This window comes from Perca fluviatilis, chromosome 5 (assembly GCF_010015445.1).
Source record: "Perca fluviatilis chromosome 5, GENO_Pfluv_1.0, whole genome shotgun sequence".
Taxonomy (NCBI): Eukaryota; Metazoa; Chordata; class Actinopteri; order Perciformes; family Percidae; genus Perca; species Perca fluviatilis.
This window is the reverse complement of record NC_053116.1, coordinates 9,351,621-9,366,427: the sequence shown is the minus strand read 5'-3', so window position 1 is coordinate 9,366,427 and position 14,807 is coordinate 9,351,621. Positions and strand designations below refer to the sequence as shown.

At 41.4% G+C, this 14,807-nt stretch overlaps 2 protein-coding genes across 3 annotated transcripts in view; one reads left to right on the top strand and one right to left on the bottom strand.

The window, feature by feature from the left end:
- Positions 1-349: 349 nt before the first annotated feature.
- On the bottom strand, positions 350-8,456 carry cd40 (CD40 molecule, TNF receptor superfamily member 5). 2 transcript variants are annotated; one of them, XM_039800158.1, is made up of 9 exons: positions 8,312-8,456; positions 6,316-6,397; positions 4,869-4,994; positions 4,625-4,771; positions 4,438-4,531; positions 2,704-2,762; positions 1,691-1,786; positions 1,558-1,583; positions 350-780 (listed from the first exon to the last, which is right to left on the bottom strand). In XM_039800158.1, exons 1-9 carry the CDS (start codon positions 8,372-8,374, stop codon positions 478-480), a joined length of 996 nt encoding a protein of 331 aa, XP_039656092.1. In that variant the 5' UTR covers positions 8,375-8,456; the 3' UTR covers positions 350-477. The 2 variants fall into 2 exon arrangements, with proteins under 2 accessions (XP_039656092.1, XP_039656091.1); XM_039800157.1 differs by having other exon boundaries at positions 351-780; positions 1,552-1,583.
- A 3,341-nt stretch (positions 8,457-11,797) lies between these two features.
- LOC120559472 (formin-like protein 13) overlaps positions 11,798-14,807 on the top strand; it is a 41,745-nt gene continuing 38,735 nt past the window's right edge. Inside the window, exons 1-3 of the mRNA XM_039801180.1 lie at positions 11,798-12,055; positions 12,823-12,942; positions 14,101-14,175. Coding sequence (XP_039657114.1) covers positions 11,981-12,055; positions 12,823-12,942; positions 14,101-14,175 — 270 coding nt within the window. The 5' untranslated portion in view covers positions 11,798-11,980. The remainder of the gene's footprint in view (positions 12,056-12,822; positions 12,943-14,100; positions 14,176-14,807) is intronic.

The window sequence follows — 14,807 nt, the reverse complement described above, 5'->3', positions numbered from 1 at the left end:
CAAAACCGTTTTTCCTTGTATTTTTTGAAATATGTTAGGTCCATATGTGTTTGTGTTAAGTCGTGAATGTGAAAATGAACTGCTGCCTCCTCTGTCAGCTCTAGCCACTGAAAAGAAATAAGCAGAGAAATCAAAAGCTGGTCAGTCTGACGTGGTGTTGCCTGAGCTCATTACTATACATGAGCTCACCCAGGTGCGCTGGGTGAAGGATGCTGATAGCCAGGCTCTCATTGGCTAGCTGTTAGCCAATCAGATTCAAACAGCTTAGCTCGTTGAATATTAATGAGAACTGGCAGAAATCGAGCTGAGTCTTCCTGCAGGCTTTCTATACCACGCTACAATGGCTTGAAACAAGGTAACTAAGGCATTTGTTCCAAAAAAAATGTTACAGAGTCCATGGTCGAACTTCAGACATTACCACAAAGTCATGAAATATGTGTGGCAGGGCACCTTTAAGACATAGGTTTGAAAGGGGCATTAGTAACCGCAGCTGTCTGGAAATGTATGCGGTTGGGATTCCTGTCGGGAGAGGACCGACGACTTCCCATATTCCTCAGTCACAACCTTTCCGTTCTCAGTGAGAATTAGACCTGCTGATATCTCCTGGCTCGGCTGGTCCTCGTTTTCCTCCGGTGGCCCCGCACCACCCTCCTCTTGCGAGGACTGCAGCTCAGGCAGCTTCATGGACTCCTCCTCAGTAGCATCAGTCGGGTTTGTTATCAGCACTTTGGTTTCTCTCAGTGGCTGCCTTCCATCTCCGAAACATGATCCGACACAGACCTAAAGGGTAAAATAGAGAGAAATATTAGAAATGTAGAAAAGTGTGTTTACGTGCACTGTATTATTCAGATCACTCCACTTGGGAACTTCCACGTAAACACAAAACCTGGATTCCCTTTTTTCAGGTTAAGGGATTAAGAATAACCCTGTAAATGTGTTCTATAGACCCTGTAGACCCAAAATTAAATGGTCATTTTAATAAAAGTTTGACATTTTGGGAACTCAATATTTGCTTTCTTGTCCAGAATTAGATGAGATGATCCATAACGGTGCTACTCTCATGCCTGTATGCTTAATATGAAGCTAGCGCCGGCAGGCAGTTAGCTTAGCATAACAACTGGAAACAGGAAAACAGCTAGCCCGGCTCCATCCAAAGGTAAATAAAACACAACTTTTTTTGAAGTTCAGTTCACCCACGGATTAAATAAATGACACCGGCGTTTAGTGAGGCTAGCTGTTTCTAGCCCTGTTTGCTAGCCCTTGTTTCCAGCCTTCATGCTAAGATAAGCTAATCACTCACTGGCTGCGGCTTCATATTTAACATGCAGATATAAAAAGTAGTATCGATCTTCTAATCTTACTCGGAAAGAAGGCGAATAAGAAACATTAAAGTGGGAAAGTGACATGTTGGATTTTAAGCAACAATGATTTCCAACGTAATCATTCACAGTATATTGTGTTATTTTTTTTAAAGTGCAATTCATTGGATCGTTTACAGACTATTACATTGCTGGTAACTTTAGTCAACAAAGCACACAAAAATCTATTTACCTTTACCTTTCCACGTGCATCTTCTTGGTTACCTAACACAGAAGGAAGAAAAACACAGAGCATTAGTACATCAAGTGCACTACTGAAACCTGAACTCAATACATATCTTATAAGAAAGAGCATTTAGATCACAGCATACCTTTGCATAGACACCACACAATCAAAAATACTACTGAAAACACAATCAGAAGAGCCAGAACAACGATCAGGACTATGTGCCCCCTTGAGGTTGCCTCTGCAATACAAGAAAAAGAGAAGAAAAACAACCATTAACCAGTGCTGTGCAATTAATTAAATTTTTATCGTGATTTTGATTTTGGCTCCTAAGCATCACAAAAACAATGTCATAATCAACTTTACAGATGTGAACTCTTATTTGTAAAAGGGGAATTCAATAAAGTTCAACGGGAAAAGTATTAAAAGGGAACTTTCACAGTTCAATGCGTTTCACGGTTGATTTGTTTAACGTTTTACGTCACTGAAAATAAGCTTTCTATCTCTTTCGGCCTCGACTCAAACTAAAAAGGTGAATGTTGCTGCTCCACACCAGCTGCCTTTAGACGTCAGATGTGCTCCCTGCATTTCTGTTTTTCAATCTAGGCTGAAGACACATTTTTACTCACGGGCCTTTTCCCACACACTTATCTCTCAATCTGTTATCATGTCTATGATTCCCTAATTGTAAATTGCTGCCCGTTGTTCTCGTCGGGATGTTCTTTTGGGGTTTTCTTTCTACTTTTTCCACTTCTTTCTATTTCTTTTTAAACAGTGCTATGTCAGCTTAAGCGGTGTTTAAATGTGCTGTAGAAATAAACTTCACTATATCTGCCATATGTTTGCATTCCAGTAGAGGAAGCACGGATAAGAAGGTGTGAAGATTCTCAGGTTGTCCATACTCATGTTTTAAATTCTTAAAAAAGGGATTCTTGAGCCAGTAATACACATTGGTGATGTGTAAATGTAAACCGTGCAGAGGTGAAAGCTTCTAATGCCACAGTCTAAACCACAGACCAACATAGATTTAGGTGATGTACTGTCTCAGCGCCTCCGCAGTTTCGTTCTGAGCAAGACGCCAGTAACCACACAGCTGCAGGCGGCAAGAGAGCTTAAGGTGAGAAACCTTCATGATTTATCATCCTACGCAGAACTCACCGCAGATGTTGTCAGATTTGTCCGTTCCTCTTTGTTGAATATGGTATCCACTCTCACATCTGCAAATACATTTCACAGTGTTAAAGGACACATCCTGGTTTCAGATGTAGGTGATTATTTGTCCTGAAGTGTCCTATTCCACTCCTATTTAAAACATACTGACACCTTTAGTGAATTGGGTACTCTGCGAAAAGTGACAATAATTTATCAACAGTGGTAGCAGCACTCCAAAAACACACACACACAAAAAAAGGTCTCAATACTATTGGCCCAGTTTACAAATGAATCTTGTTATGCTGATACGTTACAGCCAACAAGCCTTCATCACAGCAGCACCAGAGTGGTATCCTCCTCTTTCGATAGAGAATGAGCAATCGGCCCTTCCACAATCACAAATAATATCCCAGAGAATACAAACACACATCAAATCCCACTCGGATTTTTCTACAATATCTGGTAGAAAAAGTGCCATAGTTCTACAACCTAAATAAAGTTTGAGGCCCTACTTGCAGGAATGGTTCAACACTTTGGCAAATGTGCTTTCTTACAGATGGTTGGATAAAAAGATCAATACAACTCTCATATTTGACTAACTGGTTAGCATAGCTTAGCATACAAACTGGAACTGGGGGAAACAGCTAGCCTGGCTCTGTCCAAACACCAAAAGGTAACAAAATTCCCCTACCAGCGCTTCTAAAGCTCACAGATTAATACGTTATATCTTATTTGTTTAAAAATGACACGTTGTGGATTCACGAGGGGTTATGTGCTGGAGAATTTTTTGGTGTGCTCCTGGACAAAGATTCATATTTAACATACAGATATGAGGGTGGTAGTGATCTTTTCATTGAACCTTCTGTAAAAAGCGGATTTCCCAAATTATTCCCTTTAATAGGGACTTATGAAACTAACTATGAAACTAAAAGGTAAGCTCGAGGGAGCCTGTAACAAGACGAAACTTAAAAACGGAAAAATAACTTCCATGTTGAAGAAAAGTGGTGGTGCTCTAATGAGTTTTTTTTTGTGTGTTTTCTAGGGGTGCACGATTCAGAAAATGTCACGATTCAATATCGATTTTTAGGCTCAAAAATCGATTTTCAATTCAAAAATGATTCTTGATTAAAAAAAACGATTCACAGTCTGTAAATGTAGTTACTTTTCCCATGTGATTGCAGTAGACTGATAAAATAAAAAATGTAATAATTTTGAATCACGATACGAATGTGAATACATTTTTTTGCACACTCCTAAGTGTTTTCGGAGCTCTGCTTTCACAGTTCATATGTACATGTATTGGGAGTTCCTTTAGACCACAATTTGTTTGTTTACAATAACTTCCGGGTAGAAGACTCCTGTACGTACAATTTTAAATTCGGCACTGAGGAACAACTGGATATTCTCTCATCACCTTCACAGAAAATGCACGTTTGATGCTTTCACATGTCGACACTTTCACTAACATTAGGTTGGAGAGCTAGATTATCTGCTGGGAGAAAACGACACCACCCGAACCAGCAGTCAGTCAGTCCGAGTGGCGGTGAGATGTCGTTGTTCGTAACGCCAGATAGGTCTGACCTCTGTGTTGTACTATATATCTTTAAACGTTACAGCTAAGAATGACAACAGAAATAAACAGGTTTGCCGATTGCACATATCTTTCGAAAGAAAGCCATTTGTCTAACCGGAGGTGACTTTTGTGTTGGCGCAAAGTCATAGTGATTCGTCAGTACTTACACTGTCCATTTCCTGCAGACACTGTGCCATGAGCTGTCGTTGGAAAATGTGCCTTCAGGGCATTTCTGACACACTGTGTCCACCGTATGGGTACCTAAAAAACAGAGTGCGATAGATTCAGCACATTGCCAAATCAAAGCTGATCATTCTTTATGTTCAGTATTTAAAGGAAAAAGATGTGTCATACCTACGCGTAGAGCCCAATGTCCTGGTTCACAGTTTGTGTGCGCCACACAGGTTACGCATTCTTCACTGGAGCAGTGGAATCCATCTTTACACATGCAGAGGCTTTTTTTCTTCTTGCTCTCATGGACAACAGCCTGAAAGTTTGTATCTGAAAGAAGAATGGACACGAGTCGTACACAGTGCAACATCAAACTAAAGTCTATCAGTATATAGTACAGGGAACAGTTTGGTTTCTTTTGTCTTACTTGGGTCACAGTACGGCTGACGTTCACACTTGGTTTCCTTTGTGTATTTCTCCTGATATTCATTATCGCCACATTCTACGCACTGAGGATCCTGACAAGTGCCGGAGGAGGACGACATTCTGGTCCCTGAAAAACATAGCGCTGCGTCATAAGAACTGTAGAACTGTGCAGTATTATAGTATTTGTCTCAACTGGATGTAGTAAATGGTGGCTTAAATGAATAGTTTGACATTTTGGGAAACGCGCTTGCCGAGAGTTAGATGAAAAGATTGATATAACTCTCGTATCTGACCGTTAAATACAAAGCTACAGCCAGAATACAGATAGTTTAGCTTCACGTAAAGACTGGAAACAGGGGAAACAGCTAGTCTGGCTCTGACTCCCAGACTCCAAGTGGACATCTTAAAATGTCTAAAATTGTTCCACCAAAAGTCCAAACCCCAAAGATTATCGGACCACAATGATATAAAACAAATACTCTGATTTGAGAAGCATACAAAATGAATTGATTAATCAACAAATCATCTCAGCTCTACCTAGACACAGCTGTATATTTAACATATGGGTTTGAGAGCGGTATCGATTCTTCTCCTCTAAGTCTCGGCTAAGTTAAGTGCTGTGGACATTAGGATGGGGAAAGAAAAAACCAAACGCAGGAAAAGAGAGAAGCTAAGAGAAAGCAAAAGTAAATGTTTAGTATCAGTATTGATGCTTTTTGAGAAAAGACTTATCTTGAAACATGCTGCCTTTTGCCATCTTTGTCTTCTACATACAGTTAATGTTTATTAAGCTGATGTAGCTATTGGAGGAGTTCATTCCACTTACACCTAGATATAAGTGGCTCCCAGTTGTTCATGTTTTAAAGAGCCCTTTCCCTACTTTTTTTTTTACAGTCAGTGAATGGGACACCAGTGAGTGTCTATGTGACTGCAACAATAGAATAATAAAAAATACCATGTTCTGAGATTATTTTGAAATATGCAAACAAACGTTTAGCAGTGGTCCCGCCCCCTGTCGGTCAACCTTCCCTGGATCTGATCCTCCCGTGTCTCAATCCATTAGCTGATCATAGGAATGATCAGGCAATAGTCAGAAAGACTGTGCACAAAAGATGCAGAGCTGCTGTCTGTGTCTATATCCACCCGAGAGCAAATGAGGATAAATCCTTGGAGTCTATACTTAAGGTGACCCAGAAGTTGCAATCTATTTCACCTGATGCGTCCATCCTAGTACTTCGTGATTTGAAAAGATAAAAAAAATAAAAACACGCTTAGGAACTTTCACAAGTGTGTCACTTGCCCAACAAGACACAACTAAATTCTGGACCATACCATAGGTATTCAGGTCATCTCCCCCCATCTCCTGCTGTGTTTCATGTCTATGTTGTTTTCATGTATTGTATGCCCTGCAGGGACAAAATAAAGTTTTAGAAGTTGTGTGTACGTACCTGGACCACACATTTTGCAGCACTGGCCATTCAACTCATATTCAGTTAGTGGGTCACACTGGGGCTGAGCAGCGGTCATGGCCTGCAAAACAAACAAGTGTGAGACATAAGGGGCAGTCAGGACTAGTTTCCTCTGTAGTGATGGTGTTGTGTCTCCCACAGACAGTGAAGGAAATGGACACAGCAACGCCTTAGACTTCCTCCGAGACCAGTGAAGTCAATTGGAAGAACTTTTCCGGTGATGGCCGAGCGTTACTGCGCCAGCCTCAAACTGAGCTTGATGACGTAGATGTGATGTGAGCAACGTGTCTGAAAGTTGTAAGTCTTCTGGTAGCTGTGCCAAGAGAAATCTCAATCATTCCCAATCTTACAGAGATGGAGAGCGTGAGTAGGTGCTGTCCATGAACGTAGGAGCAGGAGCAAAACGTTGCTGAAATATTTAGTTCCGATGCTTTCATGGAATCTCTCCCCCCGCCCCCCCCCCGATTGCCTGCGAGCTTCTCCTGTACTAAACGGTAATTTCTCTACTGTGCGACAGATAGTCGCGTGGTTATGACACAATCGTTAGCCTATTTTTTACAAAAACACCTGCTACGGGGCCATAACGTGAGGTACAAGGTAATGGAGCCTTTTATACATTGTCGTGTTTCTTTAGAAATAAACAATGGAAAAATAGATTCTTTAAACGCTTCAGATGTAAAGTTATTCGCTGTCAAAGTGACGCCAAAATGAATGGGAGTCAATGGGATGCTAACGAATGGTGATGGCTTGTTAAGCAGCTTGCACACTGCTCCAACAAATGCCAGCAAACTCCAACATTGGACCTTGGATACTGACATGTAAAACAGGGTGTCTATCCTAACTTGTGTCAAGAACTACTCCAGCTTTTGCGAATTTTGCCCGTTTTGCTCCTCAAGCTTTTGAGGAATTACTCACTATGGTTACACCACTAATTGCCAGAAAAAAACAAACACTCATTTTAGAGACAGCATTTCGATCTGTTAGAATGTTGCCGTTTGTTGGAAAAAGGGCTACACTGGTCCGACATTCTACAACTCCACCAGACCAGACTGGACATGTCAAACTCTAACAACTCCATCCAACAAACGCCAACAAACACAGACGGCCGGCCGGCCCACACTGACCCAACTGTTGGTGTTTGTTGGAGCAGTGTGCAAGCTCAGTGGTTAGCACTTCTGCCTCACAGCAAGAAGGTTCTGGGTTCGAATCCAGGTCGTTCCAGGCCTTTCTGTGTGGAGTTTGCATGTTCTCCCTGTGTCTGCGTGGGTTTCCTCCGGGTGCTCCGGTTTCTTCCCATCATAAAGACATGCATACTAGGACTACAGTTGACTGGCTAACACTTGCGCATTTACATAAATGTTAATTAATGTGCATTGTCCTACTCAAATAAAACTTACAAACTCCTTTAGCCTCAGAAACTCCCCATAGAAGGTACGCTTTCCGGATGCTCGCTTACCCCCTTGGTGGTCTTCCTGTCATCACTGTTGGTTCACTTCCTCTAACAGCAAACTGTTACTGGGTGTGGTGGAAAGTACCAAACATTCAACAAGATGAGAGTTCTGAAACTGACAGCCAGGTGCTTTTCGTTCTTTCTTTTACATTTTTTTTTGTTGCTATTAATCTCAAAACTTTGCGTATAAGGATTCAGAAAAAAAGGCATGTGATTTCATTGCAACGCAAACCGAAGTCTTCTTACTGCTGGGAGGAAAACGAAAGTGAAAGTAACTTTTTAACAAACGTGCGTCATAGGCTGTAGCCTTGAAATAAAATGCGCAATTTCGACCAGAATATAAGATGAAACTATTTCCGAATAAAAGATGGCTAGAATTCACTAAAAGTAGCATAATGTAGAGCAAACGATCACACGACTAGACGATAAAGGGTATTGCAGCTACTTTCAGTTATCACCGGTCACAATCTGTTTGTGTTTTTTAAGTTTACAACGAAATGCATTCATCGGTCTAAAGTTACTTACCACAAAGCCCATGAGCAGCAGCAGCAGCAGTGCATGCATCTTACTGAAGTGTGCTGGCAGCATGTCGTTGCTCCGTCTGTCTGTGTCTGTGGTGATCTGTAGGACCGTCTGCCTCTTCTACTAACGTGAAGGGAGGGGCTGCGCGAGGGAGGGGGGTTTCCTCGGCACTTGACCATTTCCTGTAAATGATTCGTGACGCAGCCTACACAGTCAGTTTGGTTTCTAAAATGTCCAGAAGTAACACGAATGTCCTCAAATGTCCTCCCCCAGCCACGACATGAAAGCAATGGTGGTTGATTTAGACCAGGGCATTATTAAAGTACAGTATATCAGTGGTGGAAGTAGAAGTACTCTTTTATCACAGTGTGTAAATACCCAAGTAAAAGTCCTGTATCTACAGGCTCCTTAAGTAAAAATAACTATAACTTAAAACTACTACTAAGAAGAGGACTGCTCCCCGCCAGTGCTGTGTTGTGATATGTGTATTATATTATTGATGTGCACGCATCTTTTTACGGTTGCAGTTGGCTGAGGTGGAGCTAATTTGAAGTTGTATTCATCTATTTAATCTAGTTTAGTCTACGCATTGCATTTAAATACACTCATTGTATATTTTGTATTTAAAATGTCAATCTGCAAATAAACCAAGTAACTGTAGCTGCAAATAAATGTAATGCAGTAAAAAGCACAATATTCCCCTCTGAAAGTAGATCCCCAGAGTCGCACTGAAGTTAAGTACTTCAGTTTTCCCGCAGGGAAAACAATATAAAGTCATCACGTGTATTGCTGTATTCTCAAACTGCTATGGCTTCTTAGGAAATGTATGACAGATTGTTGTCATTGTTCTCGTTCACACCTGCTCTACTGTACAGCCTGAAACTACCCCCAGATGGAGGGATTCCCCAAAAAGTTTTCATGTGGGGGTTTTCCCACATGGTCACCAAGTAACAGCTGGCGAAGGTGCGCCTCTTATGTTCAGACATGCGTACTGACCATTTACTGTGTTCAAAACGCGACCAAGTAGACCCCACGCCCCTATTTGATCTGGTCGAACCGAGTCAAGCCAGCTGCCATTCCGAATTTGTTTTGACTGCGCTATTCTTGCAGTTGCGGCGCATGTACCGGGTGCAGCCGAAAAGCATGCGCACTTCATTTGTCATGCGCACTTCATTTGTTATAACCTTCTCCCTCGCTGGAGATTCCAACGGGTTCTTAATAAGAGTGTCCTTTCCTGTGCACACATAGAAAATAGACCCACTTTAACCTTCCTGTTTTCCTCTGGTCAAATCTGACTCGCTTTCAACAAGTTTCTAGATCAGAAATTTGGGTTTCTTGCAACCAAATTGTCAAAAGAAAATAAAAAATAACGTGGATGGTTCCATACAACACTCTTCACAAGTAATATAAATGATCAGTTCACTACTTTCATTGAATTTGGTTGTTTCATTCAATTGTATAGCATTTGAAAAAGAAAATGATAAAAGAACGATGAAAAAAGTGACAAATGTGTCGGGAAAAGCTTCGAAAACGTCGGAAAAAAGTGGCAAGAAGGTCGAAAAAAAGTGGAGAGAAAAAAAAACATCGGGAAAAGCGACAAAAGTGTTGAAAAAAAAAGTTTTCATTTAAAGTTATGACGCAAAAAACCAAGAAGTTGACGGGGAAGACAACACAAGGGTTAATATTTACATAATGACAGTGGATTTGTACTTTCCCTCATATCAGATCTCAGGTTCTTAGGTCATTTAGGTCAGATTTCTACTGTTTCAGTAGAAATCAGACTTCACCTTCATGCTATTCCCGGTCATTCCTGTCACAGAAGATCCACCTGTGAGAGGCAGGGGCATTTTGAAGTGTTAATAATACAGAAGCAATGGGACCTGGAGACATTTTTTTCCCCATCTAAATTTTAGTTTTTTTTTTTCTTCTTTAGTACTGACATTTATGTGTCTATACTTTTTGTGTGCATTGTCTTGTATTAGACTTGCTCAGCTTGTCATATATTAATAAAATATTCTGAACACAGAGTGAGGCTGGGGAGGAAGGGTGGGTGAAGGGGTAAAATGTAAATTTTTTATCACTTTTTACTACACATTTTCCAATTTTCTTGAACAAATATTCAGTGTAATACATTCCTAGCGATGGGCTTCTCTCTTCCTACATAAAAAAAAATACTTATTTGACCTTTTTTTTTTTTTTTTTTATTCAGTCAGTAGACTTTTCATACTGTAAAGTTCTGCACAGTTTTGGCTGTTGGGTACATTAATGAAAGTGGCAAACGACGCTGTTGTTGGTATGGGTAAGGTCCCCGGGCATGTCGGTAGTAAATGTGATGATAGTGTCACTAACCATTTATATAAGTTGATATAAGACTGCTGATATGAATTGTAGAAAATAGGGATATCAATGTTATCCATATTACTGATAAAAACATCAACCCCCTCCTCCCCAACCAACATCACTGTGCAGTGCATTATGGGGGGCTGCCGCCATATTTTGATGCCACACCCTAAAACAAACCGAAAACAGACTTTTACTGCTCGCACTAGGTAAAGGGGTTCCACAAACTGGAGACAAACTCCTACTGGTTGCAATATATTGAAAATATTGTGCTATATTGAAAATGAAATGAACTTTAATTATCGGAAGCGTGGATCCTAATGAAATACCAAAAAGAAGAATGGATGCCTTACCTCCCCTCAAGTTTCCCAATATTTTTATTCCCAAATTGGGAAGACCGTGAGACAACTAAAATTCAAAAGGTGCATGATCACTCGCCGCGACAGCTTGCGGAGCCTTTGCGCCGAAAACGACAGAAGACGTGGTGACGTCATTTCATGGCTGGCGCACCTCGCAATGGAAACACCACGGCTACCATAAACTAAGCTTAGCATCACCTTGTTCTCCTGTTCCCTGACGAAAGCTTTGTTCATTGTCACGTCTTCATTGTTTTTGGCTTCCTCGTGTTGTTCCGTTAGTGTTTTGTCTTTTGTCTCGCAATAAAATAAAATAAAAACTGTACACGAAAGTTTTAGTGATTTCTACAGTCAGATTCTGTCCTGTGTACAGAGGAAGCAGTTAACCTTTTTTTATTAAGTCGTATTTCGCCACTGTCGCACTTAATGCTTGCTCTTGGGGGAATTACTGGAATTGTTGGGGCTTCATAAATTATAGAGTGTGGTCTAGACCTACTCTATCTGTAAAGTGTCTTGAGATAACTCTTGTTATGATTTGATACTATAAATAAAATTGAATTGAATTGAATTTCATGAGTATAGAAAAACACATTCTGAGTAGGAATCCATGGGAGATATGAATTGCATTAATGTATTATTATGGGCATTGGGAAAGAGCTGCAGGTTTCTTAGCCCTCTCTACTGCGTAAAACAGGGTGAGGAGCAGATCAAACTGACTGGAAAGGTTTGCCGAGAAACCCTGTGTGTTACTGTGGGTGTGGCAGAATAGACACTACCTGAAGTGTAACCTGAACTGAAAGAGGGAGGTGGTAGTAAGAGTGTTACAAATCACAGCACTCACTGCCTTCACAAGTCAGAGGAGCAGATCTCTGTTTGGGTCTTGCATGACGGAAAAACAAAATCTTTGCTATAAAAAGAGGATTAGTTTCACGGACTGAGCGGTTGCATGGATGTTTCCCGTGAAATCTGAGCAGCTATGATGCCAAACTTAGGATCAAAGAAGAAAGACAATCTATCCAGAATGGACAGATACACTGAGGACCTGCCACAGGTAATATTTCAGTTTATATACATAGACAAGGAAGCAAGCATCAAGCGATACATTCTTTTAAACAGCAAATGTCAAATTCTAATTCACCACGACTAAGTGTAAGTGTAAAACCAATGCTTCTGCAGATCAGCCCTCTCGCTTTCATTAGCCTCTGTGCAGCAAGAGAAGTTTGGGTTTATGAGAGTCTCTCAAACATTTCCTACTTCCTGAATTTATACTGACTTCCCTACTGTAGTAGTAGTTTCCCACAACGAAACACATATTTACTCAGAAATGTCACAGACAATGACTGATTTAAGGAAGACAATAGGTTCCTGTAATGCACGCATCTTACAGATGTTGATTATACTGCAACACAGTGGTTCCTCTTTATAATTCCAGTGAACTGAGTCGGACTTATCTCGCGTCTCTTATCACCCATCATGCATTATCTAAAAGAACACTAAAGCAGTGAAATATTGCTAGAGCAAAATATGGCACGTCAGCTAAATGGAAGAGCATGAAAGCCCTGAAGGATGTTTGAAAATGGCTTTGTAGTAGTACTCCATATGTTATTTGTTTGTTTACCAAATGCAACACTTTAAAGGGCTAGATTTAGTCACACCAACATGCATATTTTGGGGAAATATTCACCAGAATTGTTCACATACAGTATGATTAGTTCACAATAGGGCTAACCTCATGAAACATGAAAAGAAAGAAAAGTGACCTAACAATTTCCACATAATACAATTACAATACAATATTTAATGTTGCTGTGCCTTCAGTTGAGCAATGAGATGCAGCTGAGCATCATGAACAAGGTGAAGAATGGAGAGCTGTCCATCGAGGATGCCCTAAACCAGGCCAGGGAGCAGCTGGTCCAACAGAAGAACCTGGCTAAAGAGGTACCAAGATTTCAAACCAAGATTTCTCAATAGATTGTTGGCTGTGATCTCAAAGCTATCATGTTGGCCTGAGTTTGAGTATGGCGTAGTTTTCTACTCTATTTTGAGGAAAATGGGGGACTTGGCGTTTGGTGCTGGGAAGGTAGCACGCAGAAGCAACCACATCAGTTAAGGTGAGGGCCATAAAACCAAAACAATGAGCTGAAAGACACTTATGGCGTTTTCCCACTACATGGTACCTGCTCGACTCAGCTCGGCCGCGGTGCCCCGTCCTCCATTTTCCATTGCAGATTTAGTACCGCCTCATGCGTGAGGCGAGCGTGGCTGGTCGTCATAGCGACGCCGCAGGTAACTGCTGTGACCTAACGCGACACACACTCACACAGAACATCAAAGGTGTGTTGTTTTTGATTCTCGGCATGTGACCGTTGCCACAGCCAGAAGACAAATTTAGTTTCAAAAGAAGCTGGAGGCAGCACAAAAAAAACAAACACCGCTGGCTAAACTATTTCAAAATGGCGGGTTTGTTCAGGACACCCCCCCGTCTGTCGCTAGTACTGATGACGCAGAGATTAGTGACGATTCTCTCAGACCAATCAGTAGTCTGCAGGTTTTCCCTTCACCTTTTGGTATCGCCTCAGCTCGCTTGGAGCCTCGATGGAGGCGATACTAAAAAAAAGTACCTGTTGGCAGGTACCAGGGACTTTTTTTCATTATGGAAAACCAAAAAAGGCGAGCAGGTACCATGTAATGGAAAAACGCCATTTGGTTCACAACCTTCCCCATCTCCACAACACATTCACATTAAAGCTCATCAATCTTTTCTGTTAACTCACTGCCACTTTGACATGTAATCAGTTTAAAGACATTATTTGCATCCTATATTGCTTTGCGAATGACCTACTTGTAAACCTGTCTTGTTAACATTATTGAGCTGCTCAGCCTGCTGGATTGGTTTTAAAAGTAATCCGTCGTTGGCCAGTTTGATTTGCTGGAAGAAGGAATGTGGCTGCCTTTGTTCTACGCCTTAGCAGGAAACACTTGAACGAAAAAAAGATTACTGTCCTTAAAAATACCTTTTTACATTGTTCACTGAAAGGGGTTTTCCCAAGTAGGTATTCATATCTAACATTTGAGCATTTTTGGCTGTTCATGCAGGAACATCAACCCTCACAGTGCAACTTCAGTGTCTACAAGCACAGCCACTACAGGTGGCAGAAGCGAGTTCTTCAGGTGAGTTTAAAAAAACCAAAACATTAAGATCAAACTGCCATGCTAGCCTCTCTGGGAAGCTGTATTAAGCACAGCGGTGCTTTGCGGTTCAGCATGCTAATACAACAATGCTAACATGATGTTTAGCAGGTATAATGGCCCTGACACACCAACCCGATAATCGGCTGTCGGACAGTCTGGCGAGGTCGGTGACTCGAGTCTGTTCGGTGTGTTCCGTGCCGTCGTCCCTCGGAGGAGCTGTCGGCCTTCATTTTGGCCGACCTGACTTGCTGGGTCAGAGGGCGGGCAGTCGGACTCGCTGCACCAATCTTATTGGTGGAGTGCTAACCCGGAAATAACAAGCGGGATGAGTGACGAACGCCTCTCAAAATCTGACGAAAATCTGTCGATCGGAAATGAAGACAGATTCAGCAACTGCATGGCCTATTTCTCGCTTAAAATGTTTTCAGAAATACATTTCAGTGAACTATAACGTAAAATACGAGACCGTATTTCGAACAAGCCGCCATTACTATCGGCTGGAGAAGCCAGACCCACGTGACGCATTGTCATTTCCGGTTTTAATTTTTTGTATTACGTCTCACACACGCGCAGAACGTGCACTCAAGTCGGCGTCGCTTCGGTGTGTTCTG